This window comes from Bos indicus, chromosome X (assembly GCF_029378745.1).
Source record: "Bos indicus isolate NIAB-ARS_2022 breed Sahiwal x Tharparkar chromosome X, NIAB-ARS_B.indTharparkar_mat_pri_1.0, whole genome shotgun sequence".
Taxonomy (NCBI): domain Eukaryota; kingdom Metazoa; phylum Chordata; class Mammalia; order Artiodactyla; family Bovidae; genus Bos; species Bos indicus.
In genome coordinates, this window is record NC_091789.1 from 14,222,423 (window position 1) to 14,248,862 (window position 26,440).

The following is a 26,440-nucleotide window of genomic DNA, read 5'->3' on the forward strand; positions in this document are numbered from 1 at the left end:
TATTCATGTTGTATTAATTGGAGTCAAGACGTTTAAACTAAGTCTTTAAATACAGACTTGGAATTTGAAAATCTACTTTGAAACAATAAGCTAGAGTAAAAACTCTAATATCAGTTAACGTTTCCTTGGAATAAAAAGGATCACATAAACCAATTCAACTATCATAAGATATAAGCACAAATTATAAGATTAGTGTAGAAGATGGCAATTATAAAATAAGTATAGTAATTCAAGTTCTGTTCAGCACTAGTAAAAAGTATGTTTTTATTTATTTTCTTGGCCTTTATGCCAGATAAGTGATTATCATGTAAATGTGCATTATCTGGTGATATGGTAAGCTATACTAAAATAACCTTGAATATTTAATATTGAAATAGAAATGTATATCAGGAATAGAAGATATTACCTTAAGTTCTTCAAAGCTACGCTGATTTTATTTCTCCTGTTGCGCTTTTTCTTTGGCTTGTAAGAGGTTTTTGCTCTGCATTTAGCTGCACGTTCCTTACTTGTACTAGGCTTACTTTCAGTGGATGTAGTTGCACTAAACTCTCTTGTCTTATATTCATTTGCATTAGATCTTGGAGAACTTCCAGTAGTTGTAGTTTTAGACGTTGAAGGTGAGACCTGAAGACAAGTGCTTGAAGAAGTACTGGAAGATAGAATACTCTTGGAAGTTGATGGTCCTGAATGAAGAGATTCAATTGAAGCTCGGATAGTGACCTATAAAAATAAAGGTAATATATACTTTTAGAAAATTAATCATCACATTAATATTAAAAAATCACACTTTATGCAAAGCATAATTGGTTTTTGACAAGGGTGCCAAAATAATTCAAGGGGAAAACAATAGTCTTACCAACAAATGGTGCTAGGACAGCTGGATATCTACCTGCAAAACAATGAATTTGGACCCTACCTCATACTAAATACAAAAATTAATCCAAAATGTATCAAAGACCAGATGGTAAGAGCTAAAACTGCAAAACTCTTAGAAGAAAACATAGGAGTAAATCTTCATGACCTTGGGTTAGGCAATGATTTCTTAGGTATGATACTAAAAGCACAAGAAACCAAAGAAATAACAGATAAATGGACTTCACAAAAATGAAAACTTTTGTACTTCAAAGGACATTGTTAAGAAAATGAAAAGATGACCACAGAATGAGAGGAAATATTTGCAAATCATATCTCTAATAAGGGACATGTATACAGCATAACTTACAACTCAATAAAAGACAACCCAATTAACAAATGGGCAAATGATCTGAATAGGCATTTCTTCAAAGAAAATATACATATGAAACAAGCATGTGAAAAGATGCTCAACATCATTAGTCAGTAAGGAAATGGAAATCAAAACTCCAGTAATACATCACTTTAGACCAACTAAATGGCTATAATGAAAAAGACAGGTAGCAACATGTGCTGACAGGATGGTGGAGAAATTTCAGCCTTCATATATTGCTGGTGGGAATGTACAATGGTACAGTAGTTTTGGAAAACAGTTTGGCAGTTCTTTAAAAAATGTTAAACATAAGAATCATTATATAACCCTTAGGTATTCCACTCCTAGCAATTTCACTCAAGGGAAATGTCCATACAAAAATTTGCACATGAAATTTCCCGACAGCATTATTCATTATAGCCAAAAAACAGAGACAAGCCAAATGCTCACCAATTGATGAGTGAATAAATAAAATATGGTATATTCATACAATGGAATAATATTCAGCCATAAACGTACTGATACATAAGTACTAATACAGTCTTAAAAGAGAATGAAGCACTGATACAAGCTACAGGATGAACCTCATGGAGGAACCTCAGAAACATTATACTAAGTGAAAGAAATCAGCCATAAAGGATCACATATTGTAGATACTATATGGTTCCATTTATATGAAATGTCTAGAACAGGAAAATTCATAGGGACAGAAAACAGGTTAAAGTTTGTTGTTGTGGAGGGGAAATTGGGAGTGGGTGCTAATGGATATGGGGTGACAAAATGTTCTTAAATATATTGTAGTGATGTTTTCACAACTCTGTGAATATGCTAAAAACCAATGTACTGTATACTTTAAATGGGTAAATTGTATGCAAGGTATATGAATTACATGTTAACAAAGCTGTTACCAGAAAAAAAATCACTGCCATACAAAAAGTTAAATATCTAAGTATAAAGTGAAGTCGCTCAGTCGTGTCTGACTCTTTGCGACCCCATGGACTGTAGCCTACCAGGCTCCTCTCTCTGTCCGTGGGATTTTCCAGGCAATAGTACTAGAGTGGATTGCCATTTCCTTCCCAACCCAGGGATTGAACCCAGATCTCCCACATTGTAGACAGACACTTTACCGTCTGAGCCACCAGGGAAGTCCTATCTAAGTATAAACTACAATCAAAGAAGTCTCCCGTTCACTCTAAATTTTTGTTGTTGTTCAGTCACTGAATCCTGTCTGACTCTCTGCAACCCCATGGACTGCAGGATGCCAGGCTTCCCTGTCCTTCACTTATCTCCTGGAGTTTGCCCAAACTCATGTCCAATGATTTGATGATGTCATTCAACCATCTCCTCCTCTGTAGCCCCCTTCTCCTGCCCTCAATCTTTCCCAGCATCAGAGTCTTTTCCAATGAGTCAGCTCTTATTCTATAAATAGTCATACCAATTAAATGAAATTCACCTCAGTATTTATTTACTGCAGTAATACTGGTTTTGTATTGATGGCATTTATATGTTAACATAAATTTTATAGGTTAAAAGAGCTCATCCTATGGCTATTTTATGTTCTGATATAACTGAATAGCTAGAGGTCAAATTTTAAATCTCAAATCCTGAGATAACTCTGGAAAGGCCTGCATAACTCCTTGGTAACTATAAAACAGATCTCCACAATCACTATGTCACACTCCAAACATATAATATTGTACATCAATTATACTTCAATTAAAAAAAAAGTACCTACACCCCTCTAAAAACAAATGAACAGATCTCCAGTAAATGTGACCTGCTCTCTCTGGGAGTTCATCGAGCAGGATTTATGGTTCCAAAGGTTACTGTGGCAGTTACAGCAATTCATCATACAGCATGGTAATACTCAATTTTCTTAGAGGGAGCTAATAAAAAATTTATCATTTAATATTCAGAAAAATAAATGTTTGATTATACCCATTTGATTAATAGTGAAAAAGTTACCTATTAACATTTTCTTTAATAACTTGATTATACCACTGCCATGTACTTAAGGAACAGCAAATGAGGAAGGCCTATGAAATACTTGTGGCTTAGTATCATACAAAAAGCGCTGAAATAGGAGTCAAAAAACCTGAGCTTAACTTTCAATACTACCTCTTCCTAGCCATGTGACCTTGAGTAAGTAACTTATCCTAAGCCTCCTCATCTGTAATATGGGAATAATACCTGCCTTCTCTACCTCATTGGTTTGTTACAGGGATTAAATCATAGAATGAATGAAAAAGCACACTGAAAACGTAATTCTGAAGTGCTAACAAGTGGGGCACTGAAGAACTGATGCTTTTCATCTGTGGTGTTGGAGAAGACTCCTGAGAGTCCCTTGGACAGCAAGGAGATCCAAGCAGTCCATCCTAAAGGGAATCGGTCCTAAACATTCACTGGAAGGACTGATGCTGAAGCCGAAGCTCCAATACTTTGGCCACCTGATGTGAAGAACTGCCTCACTGAAAAAGACCCTGATGCTGGGAAAGACTGAAGGTGGGAGGAGAAGGAGACAACAGAGGATGAGATGATTGGATGGCATCACCGACTCGATGGACATGAGTTTGAGCAAGCTCCAGGAGTTGGTGATGGACAGGGAGGCCTGGCATGCTATAGTCCATGGGGTCACAAAGACTCGTACACTACTGAGTGACCAAACTGAACAATCATTTTTATTATTATTATACTATACTAATTATTACTATTATTATTAATAAGGGAAGATATGAGAGAGGATTTCACTGCTTATACTAATATTAGAATTCTGCATGTCTTCTTCCAGCATGGAATGAATGGCCTATAGGGAAAGATACTGGATAGCTTCTCTCCCTCTAGAGCTTCAGAGCTCTGCTTTCCATTATTTTAATGAACTCAAATAGCAGACATACTCACATTCAAAGGTTAGTACTCAAAATATGTAAGTGTTTGGGAATTATTTCACTTTGGATTATGTATCTCTCCACTGGAGCAAACAGTCAAAAGCTGACTTTATATAAAGAAGTGAGAGAAAACAGATATACATAAGGCAAATAGGGAAAATGAAATTTGTAGTCAGATGTATGTTTGCTCACTTAACACAGCAATGTTAATCAAGAGAACTTGCTTCTCTAAGAGTAGTTTCAGTAATACTAACTTCAACAAACCATGGCATTCCAGGCATTATAACAGATGTTGGAGACACAAAGATAAATTAAACATGATTCCTCCCCAGCTGAAGCAGACATATAAGCTGCCAACTGGAAAAGCTCAAAAACAGACTATAGAATATTGAAACAACACACTGACTCAGTCTACAGTTCATCTAGTTGCACTCACTACTAATGAATATGCTCCAATATAGCACATTTCAATCAACTCAAAAAACAATGGGTAGAAAATTTTCTAAGCATAAGAATGATAAAACCTAAAAAATTTTTTTCATGACAACCAGAAGTCAATTTTTAATATTATAAGGGGTTTATTTCTATTGTCATATAACGTTAGAATACAACCTATTTAAAATTCACTTTTGGGGGGATGCAGACATAGAGAACAGACTTGCAGACACGGGAGAAAGGAGAGCGTGGGACAAACGGAGAGAGCAGCATCTGTGGCTGATTCATGTTGATGTATGGCAGAAACCCACACAATACTGTAAAGCAATTATCCTTCAATTAAAAATAAAGAAGCCAAAAATAAACATAAAAAAAAGAATACCAGGGGGAAAAAAACACAACTCACTTTTGTACCAGGAGGCAATCCCTCCAGCTCTTTAGGCTTTATAAATGTCCGATGTTCGAGCTTGTGAACCAGTTTCTCCTTGTAGGTCAAAAATTGTAGTCTGCACTGTGAGCAACGATGAATTCCTTTCTTCTGTTTACAGAAAATATTAGAAATAATATTAGAAAGAATAATTTCTACCACCACAAATCCCAGGATCAGAAATTGCTCTTAATTCTAAGAGCTTAAGAATTTAAAAGCCAGAATTTTACCACCTCGTATCATAAATAATACCAAAACATTTCATTTTTAAAAAGTACTTCTTACATTAGTATTTGGGTTTCAAAGTATTTGTTATCATACAGGTAATCAATATAATTATATCAATTAGATTACAGTGGGACAAGTCCTATGCTATTTGTAGTATGAGTTTGTTTAAATATAAATGTGAAGTATAAACTATTCAAACATATGACATGTGAAAATGAGCTAGCTATATTACATTTTGTTTTTGAAAAGATCAATAATGTTATTTCCATTTGTTTTGCAAGTTGGTAAAATAAAGTGAACTTTCCAAAATTAAGCAAATTTAACCAGATAACTCCCCACAAAGTTATGTTATAGAAATGGTTGTATAAAGCAATGTTTGTCCAACAGGACTTTAAACAGTGATGACGTTTTACAGCTGCACTATCTGAAGTGGCATCCACTGCCACATGTGGTTATTGAGCACTTGAAATGTGGCAAGTGCAACAGAGAATGGAGTTTTACATTTTATTAAATTTTAATTTTAAAGTAATTTAAATAGACACATGTGGCTAGTGATATTGGACAGCATGGCTATAGAAGCATAAATCAAAACAACTGATCTGAATCTACTATTTGAGAACTCCTCGACCATGTTCCTTCTCAAAGCTGATCCTTTTATTTTTTTTACCAATAGGAAACAGGACCCGAGAGACATGTAAGACACTTGCTCATAGCTACTTAGTGGTTTTTCTACTACATATCAGCAACTGCAATTTTTATGTACATGCACTTGTCCATTAAAAGATGTATTTTATATTTATTTGTAAATTTGGAACAACCTAAAAATACAAAAGAATGTTTTCTCTAGAAGTGTGTTTCCACAGGCTCATCATTTCCACTTAAAACACAAGTAACCATTTAGGAAAATCCAATGAAATCACATATATGGAACTATCTAGACATTACTGGTGCATAACAGGCATTGGAGAAATGCAAATTCTTTACTAAGTTCAAAGCACTATGTAACTATAATGCATTTGTAGTACTATTTTGGTTTCATCTTATTTAGAAGTAATGTTAATTGGATCATATCACGGGTATAGCCAACATAAATTCACCTGTATGTGCTCAAGAAAGGGGAAAGAGGGAAAAAAAAGTCAAGAAGCAGATGGCAAGACAACATGACAGAAAATTGCTCAGATATAGCTGCCAGAAATCTCTTCTCTGCTTGTACTTATATCTCATCTAATTTCATGATTTCAAATAGCATTCATCCAACTGCCTACTCAACATCACTATTTGGTATCTAGCATGCATTTCATTCACATGGACAAAATTAAACTCCAGATTTTCCCCCATCCACCCTGCAAAAAATCTGTTCCTTCCCTAGTCTCTCCAATATCTCAATATATGGGAACGTCACTCTTTTGCAGCTGCTCAGGATGAAAGAAATTGGTCACTCAACTCTTTCTCTCATGCCCCACACCCACCCCATTGATAAAACCATAGTCTTTCCACTTTTCATCACCTCCTACCACTGCCACCAGATCAGTTCAAGTCACTCACCTGGACTCTCATGGCAGTCTCCTACCTTCTCCTGGTTTCTACTCTTTTCTCCCAACAATCTCTTCTCTCCACGGCTGCCAGAATGGTCTCTCATGTGCTTAAGCACTCTAATGGCTTTCCGTAACACTCCCAAATCCTGACCGTGGCTTCCAAGGACCTACAGTATCTTCCCCACTTTCTCTCGCTACAACCTCAGTTCCTACTACTCTTCCTCTCACTTGTTTACCATGTGCCAGACACACTGGCCTCCTTGTTGCTCCTTGAACATCTAGATATATGCTCACCTCACTGCCGACTGGTTCCTCTGCCTGCAACATTCACTTCCAGATGGCCACATGGCTTACTCCCTTATTTTCTCTGGAGAGACTTCTTTGACCACCCCATATATACATTAAAAAAAAAAAAAAACCTGAGAAACTGCTCTTTCACCTCTTAAGCCCTGGCATTCCCTTGCCTCCTGTATTTCCTTCCTATGGTACTTATCACGTGCTTGAATACACATACATTCAGACATAATATGCATTCTCATTCTGTCTCTCTTTCCCCCCCATAATGCAAATTTCAGAAAGCACAAACTGTTTTGGTCACTTGTATAAAACAGTCCCTGGCATGTATTAGGCATTAAATAAATATCTGTTAAATAAACAGTGAGGTAGGCAGCAAGAGAATGACAGTACATATGAGAAGCAGGCACAATTAAACTAGTTTGAAATATCTGCCATTCCATTTATTGAGCATTTACTCAGAGCCCTGAGATGAGGACATTGATGATTCCCTTAGTTGGACTCAAGTCTTTCATATCTCTTATTACATGTATGCTTGTGATGTGCTAAGAATAATACAGTACATTTTTAAAATAACATGATGTTCAACCAAAAAATGGTGACCTATTCCAAGGAATACAGAAAAAACTGTATTGAACTTTTTGACAAAGATATTATATTGTCTGGGTGATCTGAGGGTCTTCAAGGCTAATTGTGGCTATCTGTAATACTTGCCTTTAGATCTAATGCCGGCTGGTGCACTGGGACGACCCAGAGGGATGGTGTGGGGAGGGAGGAGGGAGGAGGGTTCAGGATGGGGAACACATGTATGCCTGTGGCGGATTCATTTTGATATTTGGCAAAACTAATACAATTATGTAAAGTTTAAAAATAAAATAAAATTTAAAAAAAATAAATAAATAAAAAAATAAAAAGCAAAAAAAAGAATGACTCTTCAGTAAAAGTTTGGGACATGGGTCAATTTTTGGCTTTGCCAATTATTAGAGAATGTGACATTGGGCAAATTAACTTACTCTCTATAAAGCTTTGTTTCCTTATATGTGAAATGGAAATGATTACTTACTTGGTTCATAAAGTGGTTGTGAGGATTAAACAAGATAATCCAAGTAAAAGCACTAGTGACTATCGCACAGCAAGTGATATGTTAACTGCAAGTGATATATTAACCGCTTGTTATTACTATAAAGATCTAATGAGGCTATTTAACACAAGTGAAATCCTTCATTATTTCTTAAAAGTTGTACAAACTATTGCTAGCTCTAAAATCACTCAATACGTAACAACATATTAATTTAAGGAAAAGGTTACAACCAAAGTCTTCAAAAAGAACAAAATGACCCACATTTATATAAAGAATTCAACAATTTTTGTCTAAAATTGCCCTAATAGTATCTTAATTACAAGCTTATAAACTTGCTCAGCTATAATTTTCAAGTCCTTCATGAACAATTATACAAACTGCAAATACTTTGAAGGATGTCTGATGATCCTTCTTATTAATACTCTTTCCTCTACTGACTGCTGACCACCTACCTGGTAGGTATGCCAAACTTACAAAACAAATGGGCACCCGTGGTGTGTCAGTACTCCCTGGTTTGATGACTCAGTAGAAGGACTTATAGGGCTTGAAAGTTGTTATACTCACAGCTATGATTTTTTACAGTGACAGGATATAGAACAGGATTAATACACGAAAAAAGTGCATGAGGTGAAATCTGGTGGATACTGATACCAGTTTCCAAGTGCCCTCTCCCAGGAGAGTTGCACAGGACATGCTCATCAATCCCCCAGCAACCAATTGTAGTAACAAGTGTGAATTTTGGGGGGTTTTGTTTTGTTTTCTAAGGAAGATATTTTGAGTCTAAAAGTCCAGGTTTTTTATGAGCTTCAGTCACCAAATCTTCAGATTCCCAGAAGAAAAGCAGGAATTCACCACAATCATATTCTTGCACAAATGATCTAGAAAAGCTGGTACAACATGGCTCAAGGTTTCAGGCATGTAAAACACTTATCAGTTAATAACAAAGGCTCAGTTTCCAGGAGTTAGCCAAGGGCCAGTTATACAAGTAGGCCCTTCTGAAAATGTGCATGATTTGAGCAACTCAGACTTGCTGGATTAACACTTTCCTATTTACGTGGCAAGTTAAGACACACAACTCACACTATGAAGACTGATTACAGATCAGGTTAAACCACTTGGGAGAAATAGTCCACATAGCAGGCCCATCCATCTCTTTACCTTTCTAACTAAGCATCTATTACTCTTTTCACATCCACATCTCACTCTGGAGCTTAGTAAAGCACAAGAAAAAGAGTTATGTTAAAAGTTTTGCAAAAAAATAAAGCTACTGCTTTACATCTCTTTGTTGTTGAGTCTCTAAGTTGTTTTTGACTCCTTGAGACCCCATGGACTGCAGCACCCCAGGCTTTTGTGTCCTTCACTATCTCCCAGAATATGCTCAAACTCATGTTCATTAAGTCTTTCTTTCAAAATCAAAGGTCAAAAGATAAAATAGCACCAAGATCAGTGTTTCACAAGCTCTATTCCTCAAGAGATGTTAAAATGTATTGTGCAAACGAAGGATTTAATGGTTAAATAAGTTTTGGAAACAACATATACCGTATTCTTTGCTTGGAAATTTATGATCTTTTAAGTAGTTTTAGCACGTGAAAAGCTCTGAAAAATTCTATTAAAAATAAAAAGCTATTTTGTAAGTTCAGCCATTTACTGAATTTCTTTTTCCAGGAACAATTTTAGAGTAGACCATCTATCTACTTGGTATCTGATGGAACACTGCTGGGGAAACTTGAATAGAAAGATTTTGCTATAGGTTTGTAACAGTATTGGAATATATGTGTATATTCTATTATTTTAATTATTATTTGTGTGACAGTGTAACTGTCATTTGTCTGGGGTTAACCTTTGGTTTCTCTTTTTTGGATATTTATTTTAATCTAACTTAATGCCATAACAAAGCACCTGTTGTAACACTGTTCCTGGCCAGTGATCCAGCCCTGAGCCTTTCGAGTGGGAGCACTGACTCCAAGACCCTACACAACCAGAGAACTCCTAACCCTGCTGCTGCTGCTACTGCTAAGTCACGTCAGTCGTGTCCGACTCTGTGTGACCCCAGAGACAGTGGCCCACCAGGCTCCCATCCTTGGGATTCTCCAGGCAAGCATACTGGAGTGGGTTGCCATTTCCTTCTCCAGTGCAGGAAAGTGAAAAGTGAAAGTGAAGTCGCTCAGTCATGTCAGACTCTTCGCGACCCCATGGACTGTAGCCTACCAGTCTCCTCTGTCCATGGGATTTCCCAGGCAAGAGTACTGGAGTGGGGTGTCACTGCCTTCTCCACTCCTAACCCTAGGGAGTATCAAATAGTAAGAACTCACTCACACAAAGTAAACCACTTCAATACAAGACCTGGAATCACCCAACCACCAGTCACACCCAGTGTAGGACACCTTATCCAAACAGCAAATAATAGTGAGGTGAAATACCAGGACCAAAAAAAAAAAAAAACACAAAAAACCAAGCGTGTTGACAGAACAAAGGTGATCCTCAATGTATCTGGATACTCTGTTTTTATGATTTTTTTCCAATTAACACCTATAAGTTGATTTCATGATCATCTAATGACTGGAACTGAAAGCAACATTAGCACAAGTGCTGAAAAAAATGACCATGGATAATGCATTTGATAATAAGAAAATGTGATGAAGTGATCAGTGAGAAGACAAAACTTGATTATATTATCAGATTCAGTAAATTCACTGACTTCTGATTTTGGCAAATGTCTGACTGCTCTTTCAAACACTTAAGAATAGGCTCACTGTTTTATCAAAGTTTTCAGCCCACATAAAAGATAGTCTAATTGCGTCAGGAAAAAGAACCAGCAAGCATAAAATGAAAATTTAAGGGAAAGGAGCAAGCACTAGTACCTATATCCCAGAAATTACCCAACAGAAGTGTCCAAAGTCATCCAAGAAACAAGTTACAACCTAAACACAGTTCTTTGTCATAGTTCACATCTACAAATGTGTCACTGCTGTTTCCTTTGTCACTTGCTGCTGCAAGAGACCATTCTGGATCTCTGATGATAACCACATGTTTTCTCGTAATAAAAAATGGGTTAGAAAGTGGAAATGAAGTTTGAAAAGAGGAAAACAAAGTATTATGAATCCTCAATCTTACCTCAGTTAAAAACTTATCCTTTTCCTTGATCTTGATTGTGCTGTGCTTAATCGCTCAGTCATGTCTGACTCTTTGCAACCCCATGGACTATAGGCTGCCAGGCTCCTCTGTCCATGGGGTTCTCCAGTCCAAGAATACTGGAGCAGGTTGCCATGCCCTCCTCCAGGGGATCTTCCCAACCCAGGCATCGAACCCAGGTCTCTCACATTGCAGGTGGTGTCTCTACCATCTGAGCAACCAGGGAAGCCCGTGATCTTGATTAACTACCTTTAAAATAATTCCTATTCTTACTTTTTTTTTTTTTTTATTCTTACCATTCTTAAACCCTTGAAATATCCAACATAAATATTCCATTCATCTTTCCTCTTCCCCTCCACTTTAGGCTGCTTACTTCTACTTACCTTTTATAAATTTCACTATTAGTGAGCCTCATCACCACCAGGAAGCAGACAAGGAAAAGAAGTGGAAGCTTCACAAGTATTTCAGCATAAATTGTAAATTAATTCTGTTATTTGGAACAACTTTGCTTTCCTTCTGTTTCCCTGGTGGCTCAGACAGTAAAGAATCTTCCTGCAATTCAGGAGACCTGAGTTTGATCTCTGGGTTGGGAAGATTCCCTGGCGAAGGGAACCCACTCCAGTATTCTTGCCTGGAGAATCCCATGGACAGAGGAGCCTGGCAGCCTCTACAGTCCATGGGGTCGCAAAGAGTTGCCACCTGAGCGACTAACACTTTCACTTCACTTTCACTTGCTTTCCTTCTAGAATGAATCTAACCAATGTTCTAAGTTTTAGATATATAACCTTTTCACTAAGGCAAAATGAACAAATAAGAACTGCTGCATCTTACCTGATGCTTCATGTAATGATTCATGTAGGGAGTTGCCATCCTACTAACTTTGAGGCAAAATGGACACAGCAAGTTCTTAGTATTTTCATGGGACACTCTAAAATGAGTTTCTACATCAGTAAATGATGATGATCTAAACTGGCAAACCTAGAAATATAAAGAAGAGTTAATTTAACTTGAAAAATTATAAATGATATGCAATTATATAAAAGCAGGAACAATAACTCATTTGTTTAGAATAATATTATGTACTACAAATTCAGCTCTGCTGCTTATACAACCACGGATCCTGATACTACAAGTAATACAGATGATTTCTGAAACAGAAAAATTGTCTTGCAAAGTTTAGGGATATATTTCTAAACATCCATAGCTTCCCTCCTCCTTTTCAAATCTACTGTCCCCAGCTTGACTTGAATTTTCAAGCTCTGATACCCCTTGATCTATAAAGTTTTTCCTGTTAACATGAAATGGAGCACTCTCTTCTTTGGATTTTAAATAGCATACAGATTATAACACAGGCAGTTTATCTTTATCTTGCTATCTTATTGGGAACCACTTCAAATTTTGGAAAAATACTGGCCTAAAAGCCTTTACTTGAGTTTCTCATAACTAACAGTAATTCCTATTTCTCTACCATGTCCATAGTCTTCCCTACAGGGTAAGAAAGCCTATATGTTTGTCTTTCTCCAGCAGGGCTTTTTGTCTGCCTAGTACAGGGGTCAGCAAACTATGGTCCAACGATCAAATCCAACCCACCACCACACATACATGGGTTAAACCAAGAGTTTCAAATACTAAAGAGGTTCTTCATTTTGGTAACTCATTTTTATTTAAATGGTTTAAAAAAATCAAAAGAACAGTACTATTTCATGAAAATTAAACAAATAGCTAGATATACAATAAAATGTCTGTGTACCTGGCAAATATATGGCATTTCACCAGGTTTATGAGTGTCCTTCATATGTTGCAGAAGAATATGTTCAGTGTCAAATGATAATTCACAGATTTTACAAATAGCTGAAAGTGGAAGAACACACATTACACCGTTTTAAAGATGTATATAAATCAAAGATTCAATTTGTACATCCATAGCAACAACAAATAATAATAGTAGCGTTGACGGCGGTTCCAACAATTTTACAGTTGTTAACTTTGTGATGCTGTTCTAAGGACTTTACTTATTATTAGTTTGCTTTATTCTCATACCATCACTGAGAGCAGTACTGTTAACCTTATCCCCTTTTGTCAGATAAGGGACTTGAGGCCCAGAAAGATTAAGTAACTTGCCTGTCATCTCACAGCCGTTTTAAGAGGCAGAGCTGAGATTTGAATTCAATCTAAGTCCAGACTCTGTGATTTTAACTATTGCAATAGGCAGTTACTTTTCTTATTAGAATATAAATGAAAATCACCTATTTCATATCCCCACGAAGTAGGGGATCTGAGTTTTCTAATTTGCCACCTATGTACAATTCATGAGTTATGCCAAGGATATTACAAGTAGGACTTCAACTTCAGTAAGTAATTGTATTGAAAAGTTTTTACAAGTTAAAATATGCTTTCAAGCTTTCCCCAAATTACCAAATCTATTTCTTATTCTTATTTTTCCATCAGAATTCTTAAGGATGCCCGATAGGTTAGCTAATCAAAATCGTTCATGTTCAAGAGTTAATAAAACTGTGACTTACTAGAAAACTCAAGGGGAGTATGTGTACTCTCAATATGACACTGCAGTTGGAATGGCGTTGGGTACTGACGGTAGCAGTGCTGGCAGGTGGTGTGGTTTTCCCAACTCTCAGTGTTTTGCTTCTCAAGTTCCAAATGATGCTTCATGTGGTTCATAAACCTACACATGATAGTCAGCAGGTACAAATATTCAAATGTATAACCAAAGACAAATCTCACAAGTATCTGAACTTACATGCTAAAAATGCAGGTGCATTACTCAAAATAACACCTCCAAAGCCATCAATCCTCTCGATATTTTTTTCACACTTGCTATTCAAATTATTTGCTCTTTTACAATTCATAATTCCAAAAGCTTTACAATCTCACATTTTCTTGTTTTTTGATATAATGCTTTAGCAGTTCAATCAAGAGAGATCACATATGATTCAGCTCTTCCTTGAAGCTGGAACTCAAGCAATTTGTTTCCTCTAGAGCTGCTGGATATTTTCTACCCTTTATAACATCTGACTCCGATCTCTGTTAATTTGTAAGGGACCTTGGTTTTTGATCTCTCTGTTACATTCCACTGATTTGTGAGAGGCTCTCCCGGACTGCAGTCCCTTTGGCTTGGCCATGGTGGGTTTGCTTCGGAGCCTGACACCAGTGCTTTAACAGCCATCCTGTCGTTTATACTGGTAAACTGCAGGGACTCACTCATATTCATCACGAGTTAGTAATAACTTGCACTTGTTTCTGGTGGGCCACTAAGTTGGGGAGGGACAGAGCTCTCAGGTGGTACCCTGATTATCCTTCCAGCCTCGTAGTAAGACCTTCCTTTGGAAGATGTCAGAGGGCTCTGGGGACTCACTTCGAGTCTTCTCAAAAGCGTGCACTTCAAATAATCACTTTCATTAAGTGCATCAGTAAACAGTTTGCATCTTTTGTTTTAAAATAACCCCCTGAAACTCCAATACTTTGGCCATCTCATGCAAAGAGTTGACTCATTGGAAAAGACCCTGATGCTGGGAAGGATTGCGGGCAGGAGGAGAAGGGGACAACAGAGAATGAGATGGCTGGATGGCATCACCGACTCGACGGACGTGAGTTTGAGTGAACTCCGGGAGTTGATGATGGACAGGGAGACCTGGTGTGCTGCGATTCATGGGGTCGCCAAGAGTCGGACACAACTGAGTGACTGAACTGAACTGAACCACTAATTAGCTTCACCATTATTTCAGATTTAAATTTTTTTTGTAAAGAAAAACAGGCCTCTTTTCTGTACATGAAATACTATCTACATTTTAAAATAAATACTTAAAAGACGGAAACTTTACCACCAAAAGCAGCTACAAAATCATGAGATGGCCTCAGCAATATACAATAGCTTTCAGATGCTTAGAAGACAAATTATTAGTATTTTTATTTGTGTCTTGGTTTCTAAATGCATGTTAATAGCGATTTTAACACCTATAATTACAAGAATCTTTTTATTTAATGACACATTTACTGTTAGAACAAATGGTTCTTTCTAACTCGCAGATTGTTCCCTCTGTAGCACCTACTGTGCATTTTTCAGTTCTACATTCTGCTCTGTCAGATTCCCTAAAAGGTTTCTTATGACAACTATGACCTTCAATGGCACAGAGTACAATATAAACAGGCCTATCTATTTCAAAGGGCTTACTGAAATGTTTTGTTGAATTTCAAAGTAAAGTTATTTAATCAAAATTACAATCTTTAGTCTGGGTCAAATATTAACAGCTAGTCACCGAGTCCCCAAAGGAAATAATCATGAAATGAAGTAATGATGTCTGTAACCTAGACAATAATCATTATGGAGGTTTTAACATTTATCTCTTCACATCTATAAAACATCACTTCTGTTTAGAGTTGCTTATGGTTTGCTTTGAAGTATCGTTTAGTCCTCCTTTCATTTTAACATCATCTCTATTTAAATATTTTTAAAAAATCCTAGTCTTGCCTAAGAATTTACATTTAAAGATCATTAGCCATTAACTTTTCAGCTCATAACTTCAGTAAAATTTATTCGTATAAATAATGTTGGGAAGTCTCTGATGGTCCAGTGGTTAGGACTCTGACTTTCACTGCAGGGGGCACAGGTTCAATACTTGGTCAGGGAATTAAGATCTTGTTTCACAGCACACCCAGAAAAATAAATTCTGTTAATCAGTTAGCTATCCCTTAGTTATTACCCTGCCCTTATCAGCAGCTCACACTTCTTAAACCAGCAGGTGGAGATATGAAAAAAAGAAAACCCCTCAGGAGTCTATTCTCAGAATAAAATAGCTCTAGCTGGTTTTGGTGACACTCATTGTAGGAAAAAATATCCTACCATTTTTCGACAGGGCTGAGAAAATCTTGAGCTGTTAGCATCTACCATCTTTTAAAACCATCAATTTGCCATCCTAGTTTTTATCATTAAGGTAAATAATGTTACTTAATACATATAGCATCTTTGGTTATCCAGTGTTTACTGGTTCAGTTTCATTTACTAAAAGTATGTCCAAAATGCCACAACATTCCTAGGTTTTACAAAATATGCTTGGTTTAAAATTTCCAGATATTCTGATAATCTAGAAATCTGTAGTCAGTCTTTTGAAATGAAAATAAAAAAACAAAGCAAACTTCGTGTTAATATTAAATGGGCTAATCTCATTAAAGAAAAGCCAAAAAGCTAACGATGGAAGAACTTCTAATATCAGATACATAATATTTCAGCTTTGCAGGTGGCGCTAGTGATAAAGAATCCACCTGCAGAGCAGGAGGTGCAAGAGACACAGGTTCGATCCCTGGGTTGGAAAGATCCCCTGGAGAAGGAAATGGCAATCTGCTCCAGTATTCTTGCCTGGGAAATCCCATGGACAGAAGAAACTGGCAGGATCCAGGCCATGGGGCTGCAAAGAGCCAGACATGACTGAGTATACACATACACATAACAAGGAACTTAACTAGTGAACCACTTTTCTATGCATTTTGCCAAATCTACTAACATTATTTTCTAATGTATTTTACTATAAGAGTGATAATATGGAAGGAGGTCAGAAAGTTCTATCATAATATTGTTTCAGTGTTATATCTCAAACCACAACTTCTCTTCTATTAAAGCTACTGGGACCCTCAACAACTGACAGCTGGTACAGCTTGATAAAAGGAGGTAAAGAAGTATGAAAACACATATGAATAATATATGTCAAAGGTCTCTCAAAACTATAAAGTGCTATCATAAATGTTGCATTCACAATTGTTTTAGGCTTATATCCTGAAAGATGATGCTGTGAAAGTGCTGCACTCAATATGCCAGCAAATTTGGAAAACTCAGCAGTGGCCACAGGACTGGAAAAGGTCAGTTTTCATTCCAATCCCAAAGAAAGGCAATGCCAAAGAATGCTCAAACTACCACACAATTGCACTCATCTCACACACTAGTAATGCTCAAAATTCTCCAAGCCAGGCTTCAGCAATACGTGAACCGTGAACTTCCTGATGTTCAAGCTGGCTTTAGAAAAGGCAGAGGAAAAAAAAAAAAAAAAGAAAAGGCAAAGGAACCAGAGATCAAATTGCCAACATCCCCGCTGGATCATGGAAAAAGCAAGAGGGTTTCAGAAAAACATCTATTTCTGCTTTACTGACTATGCCAAAGCCTTTGACTGTGTGGATCACAATAAACTGTGGACAATTCTTCAAGAGATGGGAATACCAGACCACCTGACCTGCCTCTTGAGAAATCTGTATGCAGGTCAGGCAGCAAGTTAGAACTGGACATGGAACAACAGACTGGTTCCAAATAGGAAAAGGAGTACATCAAGGCTGTATATTGTCACCCTGCTTATTTAACTTATATGCAGAGTACATCATGAGAAACGCTGGACTGGAAGAAGCACAAGCTGGAATCAAGATTGCCGGGAGAAATATCAATAACCTCAGATATGCAGATGACACCACCCTTATGGCAGAAAGTGAAGAGGAACTCAAAAGCCTCTTGATGAAAGTGAAAGTGGAGAGTGAAAAAGTTGGCTTAAAGCTCAACATTCAGAAAATGAAGATCATGGCATCCGGTCCCATCACTTCATGGGGAATAGATGGGGAAACAGTGGAAACAGTGTCAGACTTTATTTTTCTGGGCTCCAAAATCACTGCAGATGGTGACTGCAGCCATGAAATTAAAAGATGCTTACTCCTTGGAAGGAAAGTTATGACCAACCTAGATAGCACATTCAAAAGCAGAGGCATTACTTTGCCAACAAAGGTCTGTCTAGTCAAGGCTATGGTTTTTCCTGTGGTCATGTATGCATATGAAAGTTGGACTGTGAAGAAGGCTGAGCACCGAAGAATTGATGCTTTTGAACTGTGGTGTTGGAGAAGACTCTTGAGAGTCCCTTGGACTGCAAGGAGATCCAACCAGTCCATTCTGAAGGAGATCAGCCCTGGGATTTCTTTGGAGGCAATGATGCTAAAGCTGAAACTCCAGTACTTTGGCCACCTCATGTGAAGAGTTGACTCATTGGAAAAGACTCTGATGCTGGGAGGGATTTGGGGCAGGAGGAGAAGGGGATGACAGAGGCTGAGATGGCTGGATGGCATCACTGACTCGATGCACGTGAGTCTGAGTGAACTCTGGGAGTTGGTGATGGACAGGGAGGCCTGGCGTGCTGTGATTCATGGGGTTGGAAGAGTCGGGACACAACTTAGCGACTGAACTGAACAGTGTATTCCAGTGTTTTTATAAGTACTTCATTTTGGACCCAAGAATTCAGCAGAAAATAAATGCTAGGCTTAGAAATTACCTACTTATAGAATACTTAGGGATGCTAGTTATAAATTATGGTTTTCAAGGGTAAATATTTTTAAAAGTTTATATGTGTGTGTTTCACAATAGAGGTACAGACATATGTATACATATATGCATCTCACCTAAGGGAAGTGCCTTGATGTCTGCAATTCACTCTGAAAATTATAAAAAATCAGATGGGTCTATGGATAAATAGATATGTAGCAATGTACATATAGTAAAATGTTAATGGCAGAATTGAGTTGGTAAATATACAGGTATGTTCACTAAAATTTTTTCCATTTTGCTATCTGAATTTTTTTATAATATTGGAAAAATGTCAGGATATATAGCCAATTAAAAATGCTAATCAATAAGCCTTGTTACTATCTCACTTAGGATAACAGATATGTAATATGCCATATAACTCAAAGACTGTTAAGTACAAGTTTCTAAAATTTAAAGCAAACATGTATAATTTCAGAATTCCATCCAGAGTTAAATCTCTACTTTTAAAATGTGTTAAATTATAAAATCAAAGCAGACATGCTGCTTAGAACTAGTACTTCTTTAAAGAAGATTTAAAAAAATCACTGTTTCTCAAGGCAAATGTACTAAAAATTATGAATTGTAAAATTAGAATATTAAATAAGACAGACATGGAGAGGTCAAGTTGGATAAAGTAGTTCTTCCTTTGATAGGAAAAGTAAGACCAGAAGCAGTTAAAAAATAAATAGCATTTCCCCTAGCTTAAAATAAATTTTGTCCTTTCTTAAGGTATCTGAAAGAAATACAACTAAATGGATCCAAGTGTCAAACTCCTAAACATGGAAAAAACGATGAGCTTTTCAACATGAAAATCTCCCTTTATTCTTAGTAAAAAGTTAAAATTGCTTTCCTAAGATGGCACAGAAAAGGAAATACAATATTTACATCTGTAGCACTCAATTTTCAAACTGAAATAGAATATTTACATACCTAATATTATTTTTAAGAACTTTCAAGCAACTGAAGCATTTAAAGGTTGTGTAAGTCTTTTCGTCATCATCAAAATTTCCTTCATGTCTTCCATAGTAAAAGTCACTAACTAACATAATCAATTTTCCTGTCTCTGCACCAGTCGTATTTTGTTCAATGTTTGAAAGCTCTACTTTAATCATTTCCATAAATACATCTACCATGTCTGGGCAACAAACCTGAAAGAGAAAAAAAAAAGCCTCATTTATATTTCTTTTAAAAGTGAGATACAGGCTTGCTCATGTGGAAATACAGTCTCCCATAGTTTTAATCATAAACAAACAAACAATAAATAAAAGCTGCAAGTTAGAGAATGTTTGCCACTTTCCCTAGGTGCAGAAGTATATATAATATGCTAGGATTTCTGTATAATAACAAATGAAAAATAAGAACATTCATGTGTGCCTGTATATGCAGAGAAAATCAAAGAAGATACAAAACAAGTTAATATTTCCTTTGTGAGTTGTACTGGGAACTAGGCATACAGGAGTCATGGGTGATGTTTTTCACTGTATTCCCTCTTATGCTTTTTGAATCATGTGACCATATTACTCCCAAATTAAATAAAGATAAAAAACTTCTTTTCTTTTCTCTCTCCATTTATTATGAAAAACATAAAAACACCAAGTGTCTCCACACAATATTGCATAAATAGAAAATCTGAAAACATGTAGAAGTTACTTCTTTACTTAAAATACCAAAGCCCAAAGTCCAGTTAACAAGTCATATTCAGGGAGTTAGAACAGTGGTAGAAACCAAATACAGTTCTGCCCAAGAATAAAGAGACTGTATTTGGAATTCTAGGATGTTTCTTTTCTACATTTTTTTGGCAAAATGTTGAATTTGAATGAAAAAAATGCCAATCTTTGAAATAGTGAGCAACAACTTTTCCTACATAGCTTCCTTTGCCTTACTTTCTTCTCGATTTTCTTTCCTGCATTATTTTCTACACTGCCATTTTTCTTCCTTCCTTTCCCGCTTCCTGCCATTTATACTGGGCATACAAAAAGAATACAGACTATCTTTGCACAGATGCGTAGAATGGTGCAGCATCTACTAAAATATTTAAATATTTTCATTAGCACTTTGAAAATTACCTAAAACTTAATTTCAAGAGCTTCTTACACCAATATAAAGCTAGAATTAATTTATAACACTACACAAACTGTAATCTGTGAGTTAAAGCTATCATTTCATATGAAATGCTCCACCATAAGGAGTTTATGGCTGAGTGCTCAAAGTCATACATATATCACCGTGGACAGAAAATAATGTAAAAAAAAAAAAAAGAATTAAATTACATGGAAGATTGAGCATCAATAAAAAGACTTGTTTTATAAGAAGTTTGAAGAATGGCACGATCTAATCAATAAAATATTCTGATTAATATATCTCATTAAAAATTAAACTATAGTATGTAGTATATATAAATCTAATTTTTAAAATTTAATTATTTGGAAGGATTTTTAAATCTCTTATAAAGGTATCATTATGAATATCAATTTTTACTTAAGTTATATGAAAATACCAGTGAGAAGGTTTCTTATCTAAATATCTGGACAAATTAGCATTTACTATACATCAATTCTTAATATTTTAATACTAAAATTTTCAGACATTTGTTAATATTTTTAAAAATAAAATTTCAAAAATTTTTTACCTTCATGTGGTATTTCAAAGGATCCAAAAGATTGAACTGAACATTGCACTTCGGACAAGCTCTTACAAAAAATGTTCCAGTTCTAGTGGCAGTTGATAAGGTATGTGTACCTAAAATAAAGGAGTTTTATGACTCAAATTCTTCTTTTTTAACCTTAAATCCAACCAATAACAGCAGTTTTAAAATTTATCATCATTTCTGAAATTTATGTATAAATAATACAGCTTCTTTTTTATGCTCGATTCATATTTACCTTTTGACCACATGAGATAAGAAGATGTTGCTGAAGAACAATTAGTTAAAGACAGTGAAGCACAAGGATTTATTTCAGAAACACTTTCGCTGGTCTTTGGATTAACAGTGATTATTTTAATAATGTCAGAATGTTTTATTTTAGGCAGAGTTTCATCTAGACCTATAATGATTAAAATAGTGGGAAAGATATTTGAAATTGGTTTAGAATACTGCTTACAACTACTACTAAAATGGCCTTACACTTAAAATTAAGTAAGAATACTTTGGAAATAAAGGTAATATAATTGAACTACGATATCATACAACTGAAAATAAAGAATGATCAAAATTTGTATGATCAATAGGTAGAAACTGCACAACAGCCATTATGGATTACACAGTTTGAACAATTCATGAGATAAACTTTTTATGCAAAAGAATTCTAAAAATGCTTTCAAATAAACTTATACTCTAATCTAAAAACATACAGAAACTCCTTAAGATACTTAGAAAAAGTCCCAAGATATCTAATGGAAAACGGAGTTGATTCTTTTCCCACTTAACAACCTGATGGGTAGTTTACACTATCTATATAATTCCTATGGGCAAAGTAGAACCAACTAATCTCAAGTATTTTGAATGTCGATACCTCAGTTATTCATATGAAAAGGTTTGGAGTTAGTATGATAGCTTTCAAACTATGTTTCTCTGAGCCTAATGGTTCCATTTTAGGGAATAGAGTGGGCACAGATAGAGACATTGTCCTCGTATTTTTTTTTTTTTGTCCTCGTATTTTTTTAAATTAGATTTTTACACAAAAATTTTGTTTGAATAGAGATTTCATTGCTAAGAATAGCTTTGAGTTTGAAAACCATAACCTTAAAGGTTAAAGAATTAGGCGATTGAGGGTATTTGTAAAAGTGGGGCTATTTAGACTGTAACCAGATCCAGAAAAAGTCCCTTTTGAAAATACCACATAATTGGGCTTCCCAGGTGGAGCAGTAGTAAAGAATTCGCCTGCCAATGCAGGAGACACAGGTTCGATCCTTGGGTGGGGAAGATCTCCTGGGGTAGAAAGTGCCAACTCACTCCAGTATTCTTGCCTGGAAAATTCCATGGACAGAGGAGCTGGGTGGGCTACAGTCCATGGGGTCACAAAGAGTCCAACATGACGGAGCATACACAAACGTACTTTGTGATAAAGATTCTAAACCTGCATTTAACTTAATGCTTCCAACTCTATACTAATAACAGAAACAGAATAGATAATATGCAAGGAAAAGAGTATTGCATTAGTGGGTTCCTCTGTCAAAGCTACATTTCATTCTTTGAGATAACACAGAAATGATTCTTTCCCATCTTCAAACACATGATTACTGACGGTTTTATTGCAGGTACTTAGAACTAATTTCTGTGTAATCACACTAGCATTCTTCTCAGATGCTCAGGTTAACTGAACAACCAACGGGCACTGCTATTTGAACTAGGCAACTGTTATCCAACAGGCTGTTTTATATATAATAATTTTTACAGCATGCATAAATCGCCAAGTTAAACAAGATCGCTCTGAGCTCAAGCTTTAAATTCTGATTCAGCTTACTTATCTCTGTTGGCTTTGGCTTGTGCTATTCACTATCTTCAACAGAACCAATAAAAAATACTACTCTCCTCCTTCAAAATCAAGTTCAAATCCAGCCCTCTCCAAGAACGTATGGTCGTCCTAGACAGGGGTCCATTAAGCATGATTCTGAACACATAGTACACATTATCATAATTATCATTCCAAGGCAGGAGACAGATGGGCTCCAGGCTAGGCATTTATAACTGGTCCCCTGTTCACACTTCCTGGGGTGAGAAGATAATGAGCTCCAGGCTGGACATTCATTACTAGCCCTTATTTACATTTCCTGAAGCAAGAGACAAACAGGCTCTGGGACCACATATTTATAACTGGACTTCTATCTATACTTTGAATTCTAAATCATGATGTAAAAACCAGCAACAAGAAGAGGGTAAATAATCAGACACTGGCAGGGACAGAGTGGAACTAAACCCCATTAAAAGATCAGGAGGTCATATATTTCCCATCCTCCGGGCAAGGGAGACATCTCACATGTACAGAAAGGCTCCTTGGGGGTCAAAAAGGAGAGGGCACCACCCCACAGTATGTGATGCTAAGGGCGTCTGGGCCAGAAAGCATCTTGGGAAAAAGTTGCTAATGTACGTTGAGGAGGGCCCTAGGGGGTCAAGTGTGGAAAAAGAAACCAGATAACTGGCTAAAGGTAAACAAAGACCCAGAAGAACTGACCTATATAAATGACTTAACCTCCTCTTTACTGCGGTCCTCCTCCTTAGGGGGACACACTCATACTCTTTCTCTCTGGGTGTGCATCTCTGCCTTGCTTCCATCTCAACTAAACAAACTGTTTATCTATGTGCTCTCTGACTTATTTATGTACTGTCTCTAGTAATAAACTTTGTACCTGCATATTTTTGCCTCTGTCATAATTGCATTTTTCATTGTGGGACAAAGATCCAAGGAAAAATAGCTTCTAGCCTCTAGCCCTTGCTGGTCTGGTGGCTAGGATTCCTGGCTTTCAACCCAGGCTACCCAGGTTCAATTACTGGGCAGGGAATCCCAATCTCACTTCATGCCAACACTCACTGCTGCCTCACTGACATCAATTCTAACAATGTTTACTGTCTTTTAAAGCTTTAATACATTTCTCACTTTTCACTTATCTGAGCCTCAAAAAAGCCCTGAGATAAGTCGAGCAAGAATCAAAATTATATAGCTAAATGGTTGATTTCAGGTCTGGAGAATGAATGCATTATATGAGAAAATAAAAATATCTATTTTAATAATATGAGAGAATTGAGGTGTAAAGAGATTAGTTAGGTTACTTAATAAAGGCTACAAAAATACAGAGGCTCAAGCCTCTATCTTTCTAATCAACTATAACCCATTTACCACCTGGGCTAAGTTTCACTCTTGGAGTATGGTAACAGAGAGAGAGAGTAGAGGCTTTAAGAATTCAGAATTTTTTTTCTATGATTAAAGACTATGGTGCTTCATAAAACCAAATTCAGACATCTATTTCATCTCCTTATTTATTTTGGTCCTTGGCTATTTTACTAACTAGGTAAGTGATGCCTACATAAGTGAATATCAAACCAAGTATTGTCAAGGGAAAATATTTTTGGCACACATATTACTATAAATTCTTTCTATTTTGATTTGGCAAATATATACTAATTTGTTTATAAACAATTTAAACAGTCACAAAAATTTCTGTGTACCTTTCTCCACTTAGTGATATACGTCTAATTTGCTAACATAACTGCTTTGATAACAGGGAATTTTTTGACTAGGTAAAACTCCTTCATGGCATACTATTTCAGGTTAATGAAGAACTTTGTTATCGTATAAATCGAAGAACTGTAATTCTTCTTTAATTGAAATCAACTATAACCATGTGCTTTTTCTCACACTAATGGTCTTCCAAGTAATATATTTGCCAAAGTGCTCAAAGAATATATGTTAGCCGACTTAATAAAAAGAAAGAAAATATTCTATCATTAAATATGATTTTATAGAAAATCACTCAAGAAAGGCATTCAGGAACAGTTAAGAGTCCCTTCTGCATGCATATGTGCTCAGACTGTTTGTGACCCTATGGACTGCAGCCCATCAGGCTCCTCTGTCTATGGGATTCTCCAGGGAAGAATACTGGAGTGGGTTGCCATTTCCTCCTCCAGGGGATCTTCCTGACCCAGGAAGAGAACCCCGTGTCTCTGAACCCGTGTCTCTTGTGTCTCCTGCATTGAAGGAAGATTCTTTACCCACTGAGCCACCTGGGAAGCCCCAGATTCCATTTTACAATATGTGAAAAATGTAACATGAAGATATAGGCTTCAAAATAGAAACTCACTGTGTAGGTATATTCATCAAGTATCTTTTTTACTATGTTTACAAAAAGTGCCAAAACCAAACCTTCTATATAAATTGTTGATCCATCTTGGGACAGTGGTACTGTATTCTGGCTCCAGGAGAATGGTAAGTCTGAAGACTCATCTAACCCAACTTGTGATGAATTCTTTGCAAAATCCTGCAGTAAGTTATAAAGGTAAATTTAACTGTACATCAATACCGTAAATATACACTTAATGATTCAATTACTAATAAGTTATAAAATAAAAATAATTATTACTTGCTGTCACAGCCAGCATCTACTGAGTAAAGAGTACAAGAGAACTCTCTGGATTATATTTGTAATTTTTCTAGAAGTTAAGTTAGTTTTAGATAAACCATTAAAATGAAAAATAATATTACCAACAAAGTAAAGGTTATATATTGGTACAACTTTTCTGCAAGAAAATTTTGGCAGTTATCTACTGAGGGCTTTATAAGAGTTTATATCCTTTGAGCCAATCATTCTAAGTATTTCACTTCCAAGTATTTATACATGCTAAGAAAATGAAAATATTTAGTGGAGAATCATTTATAATTGTAAAAATTGAAAACCTTTATGTCCAACAATGGTGGAATGGTTACATAAATAAACTATCATGCAATATTATGATTTTCAGAAATAGCCAATGACAAAAAGAAATGTTTCCAATATAAAGTTTGGTGAAAAAAAAAGGTACAGATACCTGTATTTAAAATATAGTCCTGATTAACAGACTCTATATATCATACTAACCATCCATAGAAAACAAAATTTTCTTATTTCTTCTGAACCTCCTCCTCCGAACACCAAACCCCATACATATTACACCTTTATCGTGGGAATATAAGGATCTTGCTTGCATGTTTTGTGCTAACAAGTTGAGAGACAAATCAGGTATTAAGAATTTTACTTTGCTACTAAGTTTTCTGTTGACAAAGACTAACTATTAAGAAGTTATGGAGACATATCGAAGTTACATAAACCATTCCATTCCTAGAATTTGAGGCATAACACGCAGATTTCTGCATTTCAGCCTTAAAACC

The 26,440-nt window shown here is 36.1% G+C and overlaps 1 protein-coding gene across 8 annotated transcripts in view; it reads right to left on the minus strand.

Annotated features, from left to right (window-relative positions):
• Positions 1-26,440, minus strand: part of ZNF280C (zinc finger protein 280C) — a 69,373-nt gene that overhangs the window by 12,690 nt on the left and 30,243 nt on the right. For 7 of the 8 annotated variants that reach the window (XM_070784854.1, XM_070784851.1, XM_070784853.1 and 4 more), the window contains 9 exons: positions 25,439-25,553; positions 21,464-21,625; positions 21,211-21,320; positions 19,512-19,729; positions 13,765-13,922; positions 12,993-13,093; positions 12,074-12,220; positions 4,952-5,083; positions 407-720 (listed from right to left, as the gene is read on the minus strand). In XM_070784854.1, the coding sequence (XP_070640955.1) occupies positions 407-720; positions 4,952-5,083; positions 12,074-12,220; positions 12,993-13,093; positions 13,765-13,922; positions 19,512-19,729; positions 21,211-21,320; positions 21,464-21,625; positions 25,439-25,553 (1,457 nt within the window). The remainder of the gene's footprint in view (positions 1-406; positions 721-4,951; positions 5,084-12,073; positions 12,221-12,992; positions 13,094-13,764; positions 13,923-19,511; positions 19,730-21,210; positions 21,321-21,463; positions 21,626-25,438; positions 25,554-26,440) is intronic. The other variant, XM_070784856.1, reaches the window with a different exon arrangement.